The sequence below is a fragment of the Pristis pectinata genome, chromosome 21 (assembly GCF_009764475.1).
Source record: "Pristis pectinata isolate sPriPec2 chromosome 21, sPriPec2.1.pri, whole genome shotgun sequence".
Taxonomy (NCBI): Eukaryota; Metazoa; Chordata; class Chondrichthyes; order Rhinopristiformes; family Pristidae; genus Pristis; species Pristis pectinata.
In genome coordinates, this window is record NC_067425.1 from 11,767,810 (window position 1) to 11,781,794 (window position 13,985).

The 13,985-nt window shown below is 39.3% G+C and overlaps 1 protein-coding gene across 3 annotated transcripts in view; it reads left to right on the plus strand.

Annotated features, from left to right (window-relative positions):
- Positions 1-453: 453 nt before the first annotated feature.
- heatr6 (HEAT repeat containing 6) overlaps positions 454-13,985 on the plus strand; it is a 46,825-nt gene continuing 33,293 nt past the window's right edge. Inside the window, exons 1-3 of one of the 3 annotated variants that reach the window (XM_052035804.1) lie at positions 674-695; positions 7,555-7,637; positions 11,538-11,645. In XM_052035804.1, coding sequence (XP_051891764.1) covers positions 11,607-11,645 — 39 coding nt within the window. In that variant the 5' untranslated portion in view covers positions 674-695; positions 7,555-7,637; positions 11,538-11,606. Of the gene's footprint in view, positions 696-7,554; positions 7,638-11,537; positions 11,646-13,985 lie in introns of all 3 variants that reach the window. The other 2 variants (XM_052035802.1, XM_052035803.1) reach the window with 2 other exon arrangements.

The following is a 13,985-nucleotide window of genomic DNA, read 5'->3' on the forward strand; positions in this document are numbered from 1 at the left end:
TCACATGAGTGACAATGGTGCTATGTTTTAAAAAAGTGTTAACACTACTGAATGTATTGACCAAATGACACTAAGGATGTAAAAAGTTCTTGCACTGTTTTTCTTTTTGTATATATACCTTCTAATGAATAAAGTTTATTTCTGAAATATAAAAAAAATTACAAAAACTGGCTCCCTCCAAAGAAAATAATCTTTCTCTGCTCCTACTTTACCACTATCAAAAAGCAATCATAATCCTAAAATAAACATGCCTTTGGTAGTGAAAACAGCCAGTCATTCAAACCTCCACTCATAAGTGTGTGTGCACAACATTTAGGTTTTATCCTGCAACCTCTTTAGTCCAACAGACAATGAATGATCCAGTTAAAGGGAAACTCCCCATTATGACTGACACTTGCCTGTTGCTGAAGCTCTGGCCTTTAACCCGGAGGGAGTTGGCGGCTGCGTGGGGGTGTTGCCATGGAGAGGAGGCCTGGTTGCAGGAAGTGACTCGGTGCGGCAGAGCCATGGCCGCCGAGCAAGGGCGCGGGGAACCGGCGGCGACTCCGCACCCGAACTGTGATTTCAGCCGCTTCCACAACAAACTCTTCACCATCAGGGCCTCGGATAGTGAGAACTTCAAAACCGAGGTGAACCTGGTCTTCGATCAGCTCATCTCGGAGAATTATCTGAACCACTCCAACATAAACCGCGAGGTAAGGGGTGGGAGAAACTCGACCACTGGTGACAGCGACTGAATACGACCCGCTGCCGCCCTTCTGCTGCAGTTTGCTGGTGTTAAGGACGTACATCATTGCCTCACTAGGAGATTTTCCTCAATAGGCTGGTGTGTGTAAAAGGGCACAATCTTGTGATTATTGGAAAATTGATTTATTATTGTCCCATGTACAGTGAAAAACTTTGTTTTGCATGCCATCCACACAGGTAATTTCATTACAACAGTGCATTGAGGTAGTCCAAGGGAAAACAATAACAGAATGAAGAATAAAGTGTTACAGTTAAAGAGAAAGTGCAGTGCAGCCAGACGATAAGGTGCAAGGTCATAATAAGGTAGATTATGTCAAGAGTCCACTTTATCATACTAGGGAACTGTTCAATAGTCTTATAATAAGATAGAAGCTGTCCTTGAGCCAGTGCTTTCAGGCTTTTGTATCTTCTGCCCAGTGGGAGAGGGGAGACGAGAGAATGTCTGGGGTGGGTGAGGTCTTTGATTATGCTGGCTGCTTTACTGAGGCAGCGAGAAGTGTAGACGGAGTCCATGGAGGGAAGGCTAGTTTCTGTGATGTGCCGAGCTGTGTCCACAACTCTCCGCAGTTTCTTGTGGTCCCAGACAGAGCTGTTGCTATACCAAGCCGTGATGCATCCAGTTAGGATGCTTTAATTGGTACATCTATAAAAATCGGTGAGCGTCAAAGGGGACATGCCAAACTTCTTTAGCCTCCTGAGAAAATAGAGGCGCTGGTGCACTTTCTTGGCCGTGGTGTCTACGTGGTTGGACCAGGACAACTTGAAGCTCCTCGGAGTTATTCCCCACATCTTTGTCATCTTTTTCATCCTTTTGATGGGAGTTTCTCACCTGATCAAAGGTGAGACTACATTTCAAACTTATTTATTAAGCCTTTAGGATGTCCTAAGGCGTTTTAACAAAAAAAACCCTTTCCTAGACAGTGAGTGTTCACAGAATTGGTGGAAACAGAATCAGTCAGGGCTTTCAAGAGAAAACTGGACAGGCATTTGAGAGAGAATAAATTGTTGGCCTTTGCAGATATATTAGGATATTTCTCTATTAGGGACTGGCATAGATTCAGTGGGCTCAATAATTCTTGAATATTAACAGCATCAACGTGACACAAGCAACACCTGCAAACAAATCCATTTCCAACTGGGGTCTGCTGTGTGTTCTTTAGTAGTGGGATCCCAGGTAAATATTTTCTTTTCCTCCTCCCTCAAACTAGTAACTATGTCATCCTATCAACCCAAATATATTATAAATAGGAGATGCATGTCTTCCCTGGGGTAATTGATTCAATGCTGTATAATACAGCAAATTTACCAATTTTTTTTGTTCATTTGGAAAATGCATCATCTTATCATGAAGCTTGTGGATGTGTCAAAAATAGTTATTAAGTTAGAGATTTTGTTAAAGATCATACTGAATGAATCAGTGTTGTGAGATGTTATAACAGAATACAATTGCTGCAGTGTTCTTATACAGGCAAATGCTGCAGCCCATGTGCAGAAGGATGAGTTAAGCTGGTTTGATTCATCTGGCCATTTGGATGAAAAATAACAACTTAAGCAAGTTATTGGAGGGTGGTTAACACCCAGGAAATAAGATTTCACCTCCTGAATGGTATAGAAAGTGAATTGAACGTTCTTTTTATGAATTTGGAAAATTACTTTTGGATCAAATGGTCTTGCATAGGCAGTACCATTTGTCTCAGTAACAACAGTTACTCCAGTTCAGTGACAATTGTACCATAGTGAAATATCTCACAGTACTGTAGGCCGTATCTCAAACAGCGATGAGTCGGAGTACAGGAAGGAGATAGAGAGCTTAGTGGAATGGTGTCATGACAACAACCTTTCCCTCAATGTCAACAAAACAAAAGAGCTGGTCATTGACTTCAGGAAAGGGGGTGGTGTTACATGCACCTGTCTACATCAATGGTGCTGAGGTCGAGAGGGTTGAGAGCTTCAAGTTCCTGGGAGTGAACATCACCAACAGCCTGTCCTGGTCAAATCACGTAGATGTCACAGCCAAGAAAGCTCACCAACGCCTCTACTTCCTCAGGAGGCTAAAGAAATTTGGTTTGTCCCCTTTGACTCTCACCAACTTTTACTGATGCACCATAGAAAGCATCCTGTCAGGATGTATCACGGCTTGGTACGGCAACCTCTCTGCCCAGAACCGCAAGAAGCTGCAGAGAGTTGTGGACACAGCCCAGCGGATCACGGACACCAGCCTCTCCTCCTTGGACTCTGTCTTTACCTCTCGTTGTCTTGGTGAAGCAGCCAGCATAATCAAAGACCCCACCCACCTGGGACATTCTCTCTTCTCTCCTCTTCCATCGGGTAAAAGATACAGGTGCCTGAGGGCACGTACCACCAGACTTAAGGACAGCTTCTACCCCACTGTGATAAGACTATTGAACGGTTCCCTTATACAATGAGATGGACTATGACCTCACGATCTACCTTGTGACCTTGCACCTTATTGCACTGCACTCTCTCTGTAGCTGTGACACTTTACTCTGTATTGTTACTGTTTTTACCTGTACTACATCAATGCACTTTGTACTAACTCAATGTAACTGCACTGTGTAATGAATTGACCTGTACGATCGGTTTGTAAGACAAGCTTTTCACTGTACCTCAGTACAAGTGACAATAATAAACCAATACCAATACCAATATGATGTAAAGCACTTGAGGAATTGAAAGGGACTATGTAAATGGAAGTTGGTCCAATCTTGCTAAATTCTTTCAGGACAGCTGGGGAGCAAAATAGGAGTCAGTCATGGGGATATGCGTGGTGTGCAGCCACCTTTTCTCCCTTATTGGGTCGCTTTAAAACTGGTGCTAAGCTAATGAACTCTTTTAAAAAGGACTTGTACAATTATCTGAATAATTGACTATAAGGAGATGTAGACAGACTGGTGGAATGGATGATTTGGTGTCAGATGAAATTTAATGCGGAGAATTGTGATGTGCAATATTTTGGTAGGAAGAAGAAGAAAATTACAGTTTAAACTAGAGGAAAACAATCCATGACTGCAAGAACAGAGAGATATGGGGGTACATGTGCATAGTTCATTGAAAGTGGCAGGCAAGATTGAGAAAGTGATTTAAAAAGTATATGCAATCATTTGCCTTATAAATAGAGTACAATAGCAAGGAGGTAATGATGAACCTTCATAAAACATTGGCTCTGGCACAAATGGAGTATTGTGTGCATTTCTGGGCATTACACTTTTGGAATGACACGAAGGCTTTAGGAAGGGTATAAAAGGGACTTACTTCAATGATTCCAGTGATGAGGGACTTTGGTCACGTGGGTAGATTGTTGTCCATCTTGAAAAAGAGGAGGTTGATAGGGAATCAGATGGAGTGGTGAAAATCATGAAGGGTATAGACAGTACAAGAAGAGAAGCTAGCCTGGCTGCATTGGGATGAATGCCCTCCCTCCATTTATGTACAGAAATAAAAGTTTGAGGGATATAGATGACTGAATAATTTATGGAGAATTATAGGTATGTGTTTCAGGATGGCAATATTTTCTGGAGAGGATTATAGCTTTTGGTTTGAAATTTCTATTTGTTGTTTAATCACTGTCTTGAGAAAACTGTAATAGGAGGAAATAAAAGTACAGTTTGGAGAGAATAGCAATGATAGACTTCATGGGCTTGTCCCAGTAAAATAAAATGATATTTGTTTGCATGTGTTTCTTGTTTTAATCTTCAAAGGAAATTTTGATAATAAGTACACCAGTGTTTTCACTGCTCTTTGAAAGGGGAGTATCATCAATCTAGTGTATTGCAGGAAATATTCAGTAGTTTTTAATACTTCAAGATTTTATTGAAACAATGGCTATACTGTGCCATTGGCAGAATCTGTGAAATGGGACTGTTGTACTGGTGTCCATATGTGTGTCAGGCTGCAGAAGAACAGAATGAAATGTCACTGGAAAAGATCCACTGATCTTTATCTGTCTTTTTTTTCTTCTAGAGACTACAATGCTTTCCATATTTCCATGACTTGATTTTGCATATCTGTCTGTTTTCCTCATTTTTTCCTCTTTCCTTTCTGATGTGTGTACTTCATGGTTCCAGTCTGTTATTCTGATGTGCTCTTTCCTCAAGCTTTCTGTAACTTCTTGCTCTCCCATAAGAACATAAGGAATATAAATATGAGTAGGCATATGGCTGCATTATTCAGTAAGTTTGTGATTAATCCTGTGCTCCCAAATCAACTTTCCCACCCAATCTCCACATCCTCCAGTTCCCTTATTGCTAGAAAAAAACCTATTGATCTTGGACTTTGAATACACTTAACAAACACACAGTCCTCTCATGCAGGGAATTCCAAAGACTTACAATCCTTTGTGTAAGTAATTTTTTCCTCGTCTCAGAGTCAAACAGCTGACTGCTTATCCAGAGGTTATACCCCTGGTTGTAGACTTACCAATAAAAAGGCAAGAAACAAATAAATGGTGATGTATTAAGGGGCATGGTGGTTCATGAGGTGCAAAAAGTAAGTATGCAGGTATAAAATGGTTTCTGACAATTATCATTGGGAAGAGTTAGTCATAACATGTTGCAGAGCAGCAAGAAATCTTGCCCCTGTTACTGTGTTCCACACTGACTTTATTTACACAAAAGTCTGCATAATTAGCTTTTTCCAGGTATTGGCTACTTGATCCTGCCCTTCTGTAGTCCCCTTTAACTACAATTTAGGATCTTGGAGAAGAATCACTTATTTGCATTATCTGCTCATTTGGGAGTACCCATGCAATGCTACTAAGACATACATTGACATGGGATCAGATTGTCCTTATTCCAAAATGATGCAATGTCGGCATTCCAGTTAGTAGGCAGACCTCACTGGTGAAAAGTGACAATGATGCATCATGAACTCCTCAAATCTTCCTCCATCCTGACTGTAGGATCATCATCAGTTTCTTCCTGTGATTAAGGTGCCTCTACTCGAGAATATTATCCAGTAAGTTATTCCTCAAATGGACAGTTTCTACCAGAGCTTGGCAGCCAGATGTTAAAACTGTAAATGGAAATGTGTAGCTGGTGCAACCTATTCTAGATATTGAATGTGGATAATTACCACTTGGAACTTCCATCATATTTTGGTTTTCACTGATTGATGTGGCGTTGCAGTGTTATCACAGTGTGTGAAGAAGCTTCCTTTCCCAAAGGACATCAGTGAATGAGTTGATTTATTAAAAAGAACGATCAATGTTTTTGGTTAGGCACAAAATTCATATTTTTTGATTTATTAAAATTAATTTCATAGTTTGCCATGATAGGATTTGAACTTCTGACATTTAAGTTGCCACCATAAACCATAGCCAGTAAACAATCAGATTATAATTGTAGGAATTGCCCTTTTTGTTTTTTTTCTAAGTTTAGCATAAATCTGTCAAGTTTGCTGTAGCTTCCCCAGTTCCAAATAAAGACTTATTTTCCCTTAGTCCATGTATCTAGTCAAAATGCATATGTGGATCACCGCACTCCTATAAGAATCAAAAACATAAGGCTCATTGTAAATGTTTATTTCCTTTTGGAGGAACATCTAACTGCCCTAGTGTGTCATATCAAAATCATTTATCAACTCCTGGTGATTGGGAGTTCCATGGTAGGTTATTTCTATCAGTCTGTGGCCTGTGTGAATTTTATTCTGTTCCATTTGTGAACATGGCAAATTTGGAGTATACAACTAATGAGTTACAGTTCCAGAATAATTGCTTAAATTGTCTTAACTCCTCAGATTAACTGCATTGTCGCATACCTTCTAATATTTGTCTCAGGAATTGGTCGTAAAATTAGGTTTCAATTGAGTTGAATATCTTGGTGTTATTGCAGTGAGAACTTTACTAATTTCTACTGACCCCATAGATCGCCTAGTAGAATAAAAGTCCTCCTTTAAATTTCACTGAGTCAGTGGGATGCCAGATCTTGTACAGTTTGTGATGATGTCCTGATGTTGGTGGTTTATATGATTAATTCAGCTCGCAGGTGTAACAACAGGGTTGGATTCTTCAGAGAAAATCAGCTGGTGGTTGGATTGCATTATTGTAGAAAATTTGCAGCTCTGCAGACATTGCAAGGTTCTGCAAAAAAATACACCAATTTTTTTTCTAATAATTCCTGTACATCAGTATGATCAAATACAGCCAGTGGAGGAATGATTTGAAAACTTGAGATTACTTATTTTTCAGTCTCCTGGTTTATTGAGTTCCCCTTGACATGCTGAAGGTGTTGATTCATGGCCTTGTGGATTCCATGTGACTGCCATTCTTCATAGGTGAATCTATAAATTTGGTGCCAATTGGCTGCTTGATTGTGGCCCAGTAGAAGCACAATAAATGGGTACCATGGGTGCAAATTTTTTCTTTCTATTCTGGAAAGTCTAGGTTGAACAATTATATTCTTATTGCTGCTCTAGGTTAGATTGATTAACTCGGTGTAAACCAGCACTTTGTTCTTGATTCTTTTTGTTCTATGTGCCTCAGTGCTACACTGGGCCATAAATTTACCTATAACCATAAGGGGCTTTACGTTTCAGGCCAAAGACTCTCCAACCTGAAATGTTAACCCTGTTTCTCTTTCCACAAATGCTGCTTGACCTGCTGAGTATTTTCAGTATTTTCTGTTTTTGTATCAGAGTACCTACTACTCATTTACTCTACATTATCCCAATTTTTATTCTCCCCACATTCTCGTCAATGGTCTACAGATTCTGCCACTCATCTACACACTAGGAGCAACTTGCAATGGCCAGTTTTCTTACTGTTCTCCCATTTTGTTCTCTTGCATCCAGAGGTTTCCTCATGTCACACACCTTCCTGTCAGTAGAATGAGCTAGTGATCCACGCAGCCCCATCTACCAGGAGGCCAAAACAGGTATCCCCTTCCTGATTTTCTTATTTATGTTCCCTTCTGGATTGTGACCCCAACTTTGTTTTTCTCATAAATGTGTTGTAAGCATCCAGAGCTACTAGATTTAGATTGACAAATGAAAAACTGTTTTATAGCTTGACTGTGCTAACTTGCCTGTAGAGTTGCAGAAGCATAATCAATTAGTGGCTTCAAAAGGAAATTGAATAGGTGTTTAAGAGAGAATATGGGGGAAAATGGGGGAATGGAACTGATGGGATTGTTGTACCAGGAGCTGGCAAGGACTAATGGGCCAAATGGACTCCTTCTTTGTCATGAAAATCATATGATTCTAATTCACTGCCAGCTTGACAACATTAATTCTTTTTGTCTTAGTACAGTCATTTTTCTTTGGCTCGAACTAAGTTTTGGATTATGCTATTTTAAAGTGTTTAGAGACATTTTTCTAAATTAAAGGCTTAATATTGCAATCATTTGGTGTTTTCATTAGACATTGTTTAGTGGTAACACGCTTCTCTTCTGTGATTGTAATATTTACTGGATCTTATCTAGTTGTTATCTGTACCTGAGCTGCAGCCTTGATGCTATCATTTCAATGGAGCCTGCTGAGATCTTGCAAGATATCCAGTCACTAGAGATTTCATTGCAGAGTTAACATCTAATCCTAATGTTTCAATGAGAGGGTGTGCATTTGTCCTTGGGAAGAGGATTAGGAAATAGGTTTGCATTCAGTGATATTTAATTTTAGCTTTTATCTTTCCCAAATGTGCTTTGTGAACGTTGTAAATATAAAATCTGAAATTTTGTCTCCTTCATCTTGGAGATTTTATTCTGGGGCTAGGTGTTTAGATTCCAACAATGATACTTACATTTGTATAATGTCTTTCAAAATATTTCAAAGCACTTTGTGCTACATATACATTAAGGCAAAAATGAAAACCATTTACACCAATTTTATTTTTTTTATAAACAATTAAATGGACAGTTTCTGATGACGTTCACCAGTACATGAATGATTTGACTTTGGTGATGCCCCACAGTAACAATTCTGTTTTCATTCTACCCATCTTCAGACTTAGTTTGTACTTGAATTTTATATGAAGTAAAACTATAATCAGGAATTTGCTCTGGGTAATTGCTACAACCTGTACCATACCATACTGATGCAACATGTTGGTACACTTGCAAACTAGCTGTCTCTTGTACCCAGAATGGAGGAGCAGGTGCAACATAACTAATAAGCTAGCAATCGTGGAAAATCTATTGTGCATACCAAGATAAACATGCGGTACTGAAAACATTGTTTCCTGGCAGGATGGTTGCCGTGAGATTATGTCAAGATCTGTATGAGGCTTTTCCACAATGTAAGTCACAGGGAAAAATATCTTTTGGGAGTCTTTTGGTTTGAACTCTCAGTGTATTTTCCCCTATAGTGTAGCGGTTAGTGTAACGCTTTACAACGCTAGCGACCCAGGTTCAATTCCGGCCACTGTCTTTAAGGAGTTTGTACGTTCTCCCCGTGTCTGTGTGGGTTTCCTCTGGGTGCTCCGGTTTCCTCCCACATTCCAAAGACGTACGGTTTAGGAAGTTGTGGGCATGCTATGTTGGCGCTGGAAACGTGGCGACACTTGCGGGCTGCCCCCAGAACACTCTATGCAAAAGATTCATTTCACTGTGTGTTTCGATGTACATGTGACTAATAAAGATATCTATCTTATCTTATCCTTTTGCAAAAAATGTCTGACTGACAGCATAGCCCTTCAAAATCCATTGAAGTTTCATTTCTTGCAGAATGTTAGAGGCCAGTGCTGATGGATTACTATATGGTTGGTTAAGTGCCAATATCGCAGCAGTCAAGTCAGCAGGTTTTGAATTAGAGTTAAGCTGAGAAGAGACCAGCACCTTAATTATTAAATTAATCTTAGGACACTTGAACTACATATGTGCCAAATCTCAGTGCACAGAACATATATTGTTGGGACCAAGAATGTTTTCACGAGGAATTTAGTAATGTGGAGATCTGACCAGCTGAAATCTTTGTACTTGTGTTTAATGGTGAAAATCCCAGCTGCACAATTTTTTATATATTAAATCAATAATATAAAAACAAACTGTTTCCCAGATTTTGCAAGTTGGAAGTGGTGTTGCGATTGATGAAGGCATCACACAGACAGAAGCATTGCAGTCCATTAAAATGGGCTGGCTTGGGCCTAATTTATATTTCTTCCCCCTAACCTGTAATGATACCAATTCACGAGCTAACCGATCATTTCTATGGGAGCTCCTGCTACACAGTTTATACAGGAACTGTTCCTGTACTTGAAAAAGTTGCAATTGTCTTTCCATTTCTTTAGAAATGAGAGGGGGAAGCTACTTAATATCTGTAATCAGGAAATTAGTATTAAGGAAAGAGTGAGTAAATACCTTGAAATTTTTCAGTTGATCACGGAGAGCTCGCATAGATTTTGTAAAGGTGGGTTATGCCTGACAACCCTAACTGATTTTTTTTGAAGGAGTGTCTAAAATAGTGGGCAGTGGAATAAGAATGAATTTCTAGAAGGCAACGAATAAAGTTCTTAATAAGTTCTGATGAAAAATTTTCAACCTGAAACATTGACTCTGTTTCTTTGTCCAAGGATGTCACTTGAATATTTCTAACATTTGCTGTTTTTATTTCAGAATTCCAGCATCTGCAGCTTTTTTTTTTGTTTTCCTGTTCCTCATAAAAGATTGTTAGTTAAACTAGAACCTTATAGAATCAAATCCAAACTATTGATCTGGTCAGGGAATTGGCTGAATGGCAGGAAACAGAGAGTAGGGTTAATGATCATATATTTGTATTGACAGTATGTGACAAGTCGTGCTCCACAAGGACCTTTGTTAGGGGAGTTCATTTATGACCTAGATGTGGTAAGGGGGGGGGTGGGCACACACTTTAACCAAATTTGATGATGACACAAAGATAAGCAAGATTGTGAGCAGTGTTGAACCACATTGATTGCATTGAATTATGGAAATGACTCATAGGGACTAAGTAGGCTTTTCTTGTTTCTACATTCCTTCTATATTTGTGCATATCTTGCTCTGTCAGTTGGAGCACATACTATATAGTATAAAGGAGCAAATGTTGTCAGGGCTATAGGAATATGTAATGTAGAACGTGTATCAGCATGTTTGTCCAAAGCCTTTGTTCTGTTGTTTGCCCGTTGGAGGATGTCAATTTGGAAAATGTAAAGCCAACCTCGACACAAATAGAAGATCAGATCTATTTTTGAATTAAGCTCCTTGAATCAGTCTGCATTGAAATATTGGTTAGGGTTATTGTGCTTCTACTCCAGAGGAAAATGATTGTATGTTGCATTAAAAAAAATTCCTAGTAGGGAAATGATCATAAATCTGCATGATGCAGCAAATCAACTTGACAGAAATGTACAGCTCAGGGCATTGAGAAAAGGAGAAAACCCATAGTAAATCCAAAGACTCAGTAGAATGTAGGTTTCAGTACTGCTAGCTGAGTAGAAGCCAGAATATTCTACATTCTAAATGTCATTGCACTGCAAGAGCTGCATGTCAGACCAGGTGATTAACAAGACAGTGCATAAAATGGCAGCTGATAGGGAAGAGCAAAATTGGAAAACTACAGTTTAAATTCTGACATGGGAATGAAGTGCGTGAAACCTCTTGATATACTGACAACTAAATGTAATATGTAGCTGTGAGAAGTTCCTCAATGAAAGATTAATGTACGGGACAGGTAGTTTATCATGCTGCCTTACCAATGTTCTCATGAATTTTTGAATTGGCAAATGTACAAATTACAAGTGACCTATCAACAATGAGAATGGATTAATTTCAAAGATATCTGCCTTAAAAAAAAAATCTCATTAATTTACTTTCCACTTGTAGGATGTGTGTTCCTTACTTGTCCAAGCCTGTCGACTTGTCCAGTTAAACCAGGAACACCTTGTGAGCAAAATGTGCCAACTAATCCATCATTTGCTCAACCGTTTGCAGGTATGAATCTACATAAAACTTAGAATCACTATTGATAACTCTGTATCAACCAGTGAATTGGAGCTGCAGCCTTGCTCATGGTAAACAGCTGATTGCACTGCAAATAGAGTCAAGTTATTCAGAAATCTGTCTTTTTAAAGAGGGAAGGAGCGGAACCACGTGAAGCCTTAAAATTATTCCTGCTATATACAGCATGTTCTAAACTACTTTGTGGTTTGCATTTTAACTTTTTCTTTAACTCCCTGCCAACCACCTTCTTCTCAATTACATTGTTGAACTAACCAAAAAAGCTGATTTATTTGTGTTTCAGTAAATGTTAATATTAGGAGTGAATGGAATGCACCTAGATAGCCAAGGGTTCACAGTCAAAACAGGTTGATGGAATCAGGATAGAGACTAGCCATGATTTCCTTCTATGGTAAAGCAACATAAAGGGGTTGAATGGTCGTCTTCTGTTCCAGTGATATGGTGTTGCTGCCCTAATAGTTACTTGATAAATACACAGCACATTGAGCAACACTGACCTGATTGAATGCCTGGTTCCTTTAATAGTGGCAGAAGGGGGTTTATGATGGGACCCTAGATTCGTGGGGGGTGGGGGCAGAAGGAAACAAAACATCAGCTAGGTTTTTGCTCCAGTTAATTCTCTGGGAAATGTTTGAACACTATTTTCGGGTATGATAAGAGAGTGGTCTTCCCTGGACTCTGGTTGAATAATGGTCACCTGGTAGAAGTGTATGTGATGTGGACATTGCAGTTCATCTGCAGTGCATTTAGTGCTATCACCATGGAGATGGCCTGTGGTTTACAGTAAAGACTGGGGAAACCTGAGCTTTGGCACCTTCTAAGAAGGCCGGTGGGGTGGGGGGGGGGGGGTGCGGTCCACAGAATCTTATGGCAGAGGAATATACATTCAGAACACCACCTCAAAACATGAGGTCAGTGCTCCAGTGTTTCCAACTTGCAGAATTAAGATCACAATGAATAAGATCTGTCGCTGAATGTGACCTACTAGCCTTAATTGTGGTCTTAGGCTTTTGTTTTCGTGAGCTAATGAGGAGCTGTGAGAAAATAAATTGGGGAGGTGGGGAATGATTGCATCTGCTTAGGGAGGCATTTACCGGCATTTATCCCCTTAAGTGTGTCCCACCAGACAATAAGATCATGGCTGTCCTGTATCTTGGCTTCATTTCCCGTTTGTTCTATGTCTCATAATATCCTTTTCCAACAAAAATCTTATCAATCTCAGAGTTTTGTGGGGAACAAAATTTCTGATTTCCATTATGCGTTGTGTGAAGAAGATGTCACCCTGAATAGCTAAGCTCTAATTTTATTTTTAAGCATCCTACTTTTTAAACACTTCCACCAGAAGAAATGGTTTCTTTTTATCTGCCCTTTGAAATCCTTTAATCACCTTAAGGACTTTAAGTAGATGACCCTTTAAGCTTATGTACTGAAGGGAATACATGTTTAGAATATGCAATCTCTCCTTATAACTTAACCCCTTTAGCCCTTGTATCATCCTGGTGATTCTGCACTGCACTCCCTCCATGGCCAATGTATCCTCACTGAGGTTGCGGTGCCCAGTAACAGTGCAGTTCTCCAAATATGGTCAAATGTGAGTTCTACATGTCTGTAGCAAAGCTTTCACCTTAAAGTGAGGAGCAGCATCAGCTTTTTTAATGATATTTTGTAACTGTACATCAGCTCTTAATGAATTCTGTACATGAACCCTGAGATCTTTCTGCTGTTCAGCAGTTTTCAAGCCTTTTGCAATTATAAGTTACTCTGATCCATCATCAGGTCTGAAGTGGGTGACTTACAATTTTTCCATATCAAATTCCATCTGCCATAGTTTTACTTGATTCATCAATATCCTTTACATCCTTGTCTTTTGATCTGCATTTGCTTAAAGTGACACCTAACTTAGCTGTATGGTTCTATATTAAATGAAATGAAAATTTGAACCCCCTCCATAAATCTGTGGATGAATGTACTCATCACATTCTGCCAATGGTGTACAAACTGCTAAACTCTATTCTTCACTTTCTAGCAGTAGGTTAACCCACTCCCATGTGCTCTCAATTTTGAGATTACCTCTTGTGTGGAACTTGATTGAATGCCTCCTGAAAGTTCATATAAATAACATCCATAAACTCTTTCCTTGTCTACCACAATAGTAATCATCACAAAAGGTACAACCAAGTTACTTGGACATAACTTTCCTTTACAAGTCAAAGTTAGCTGTCTCTCATCATATTTGACCAAGTGGTAATGGTAAAAAGAGGATAGCAAATTAAGATGGTTCCCAAAGAACAAACAGAGAAATCAACTAGTTTT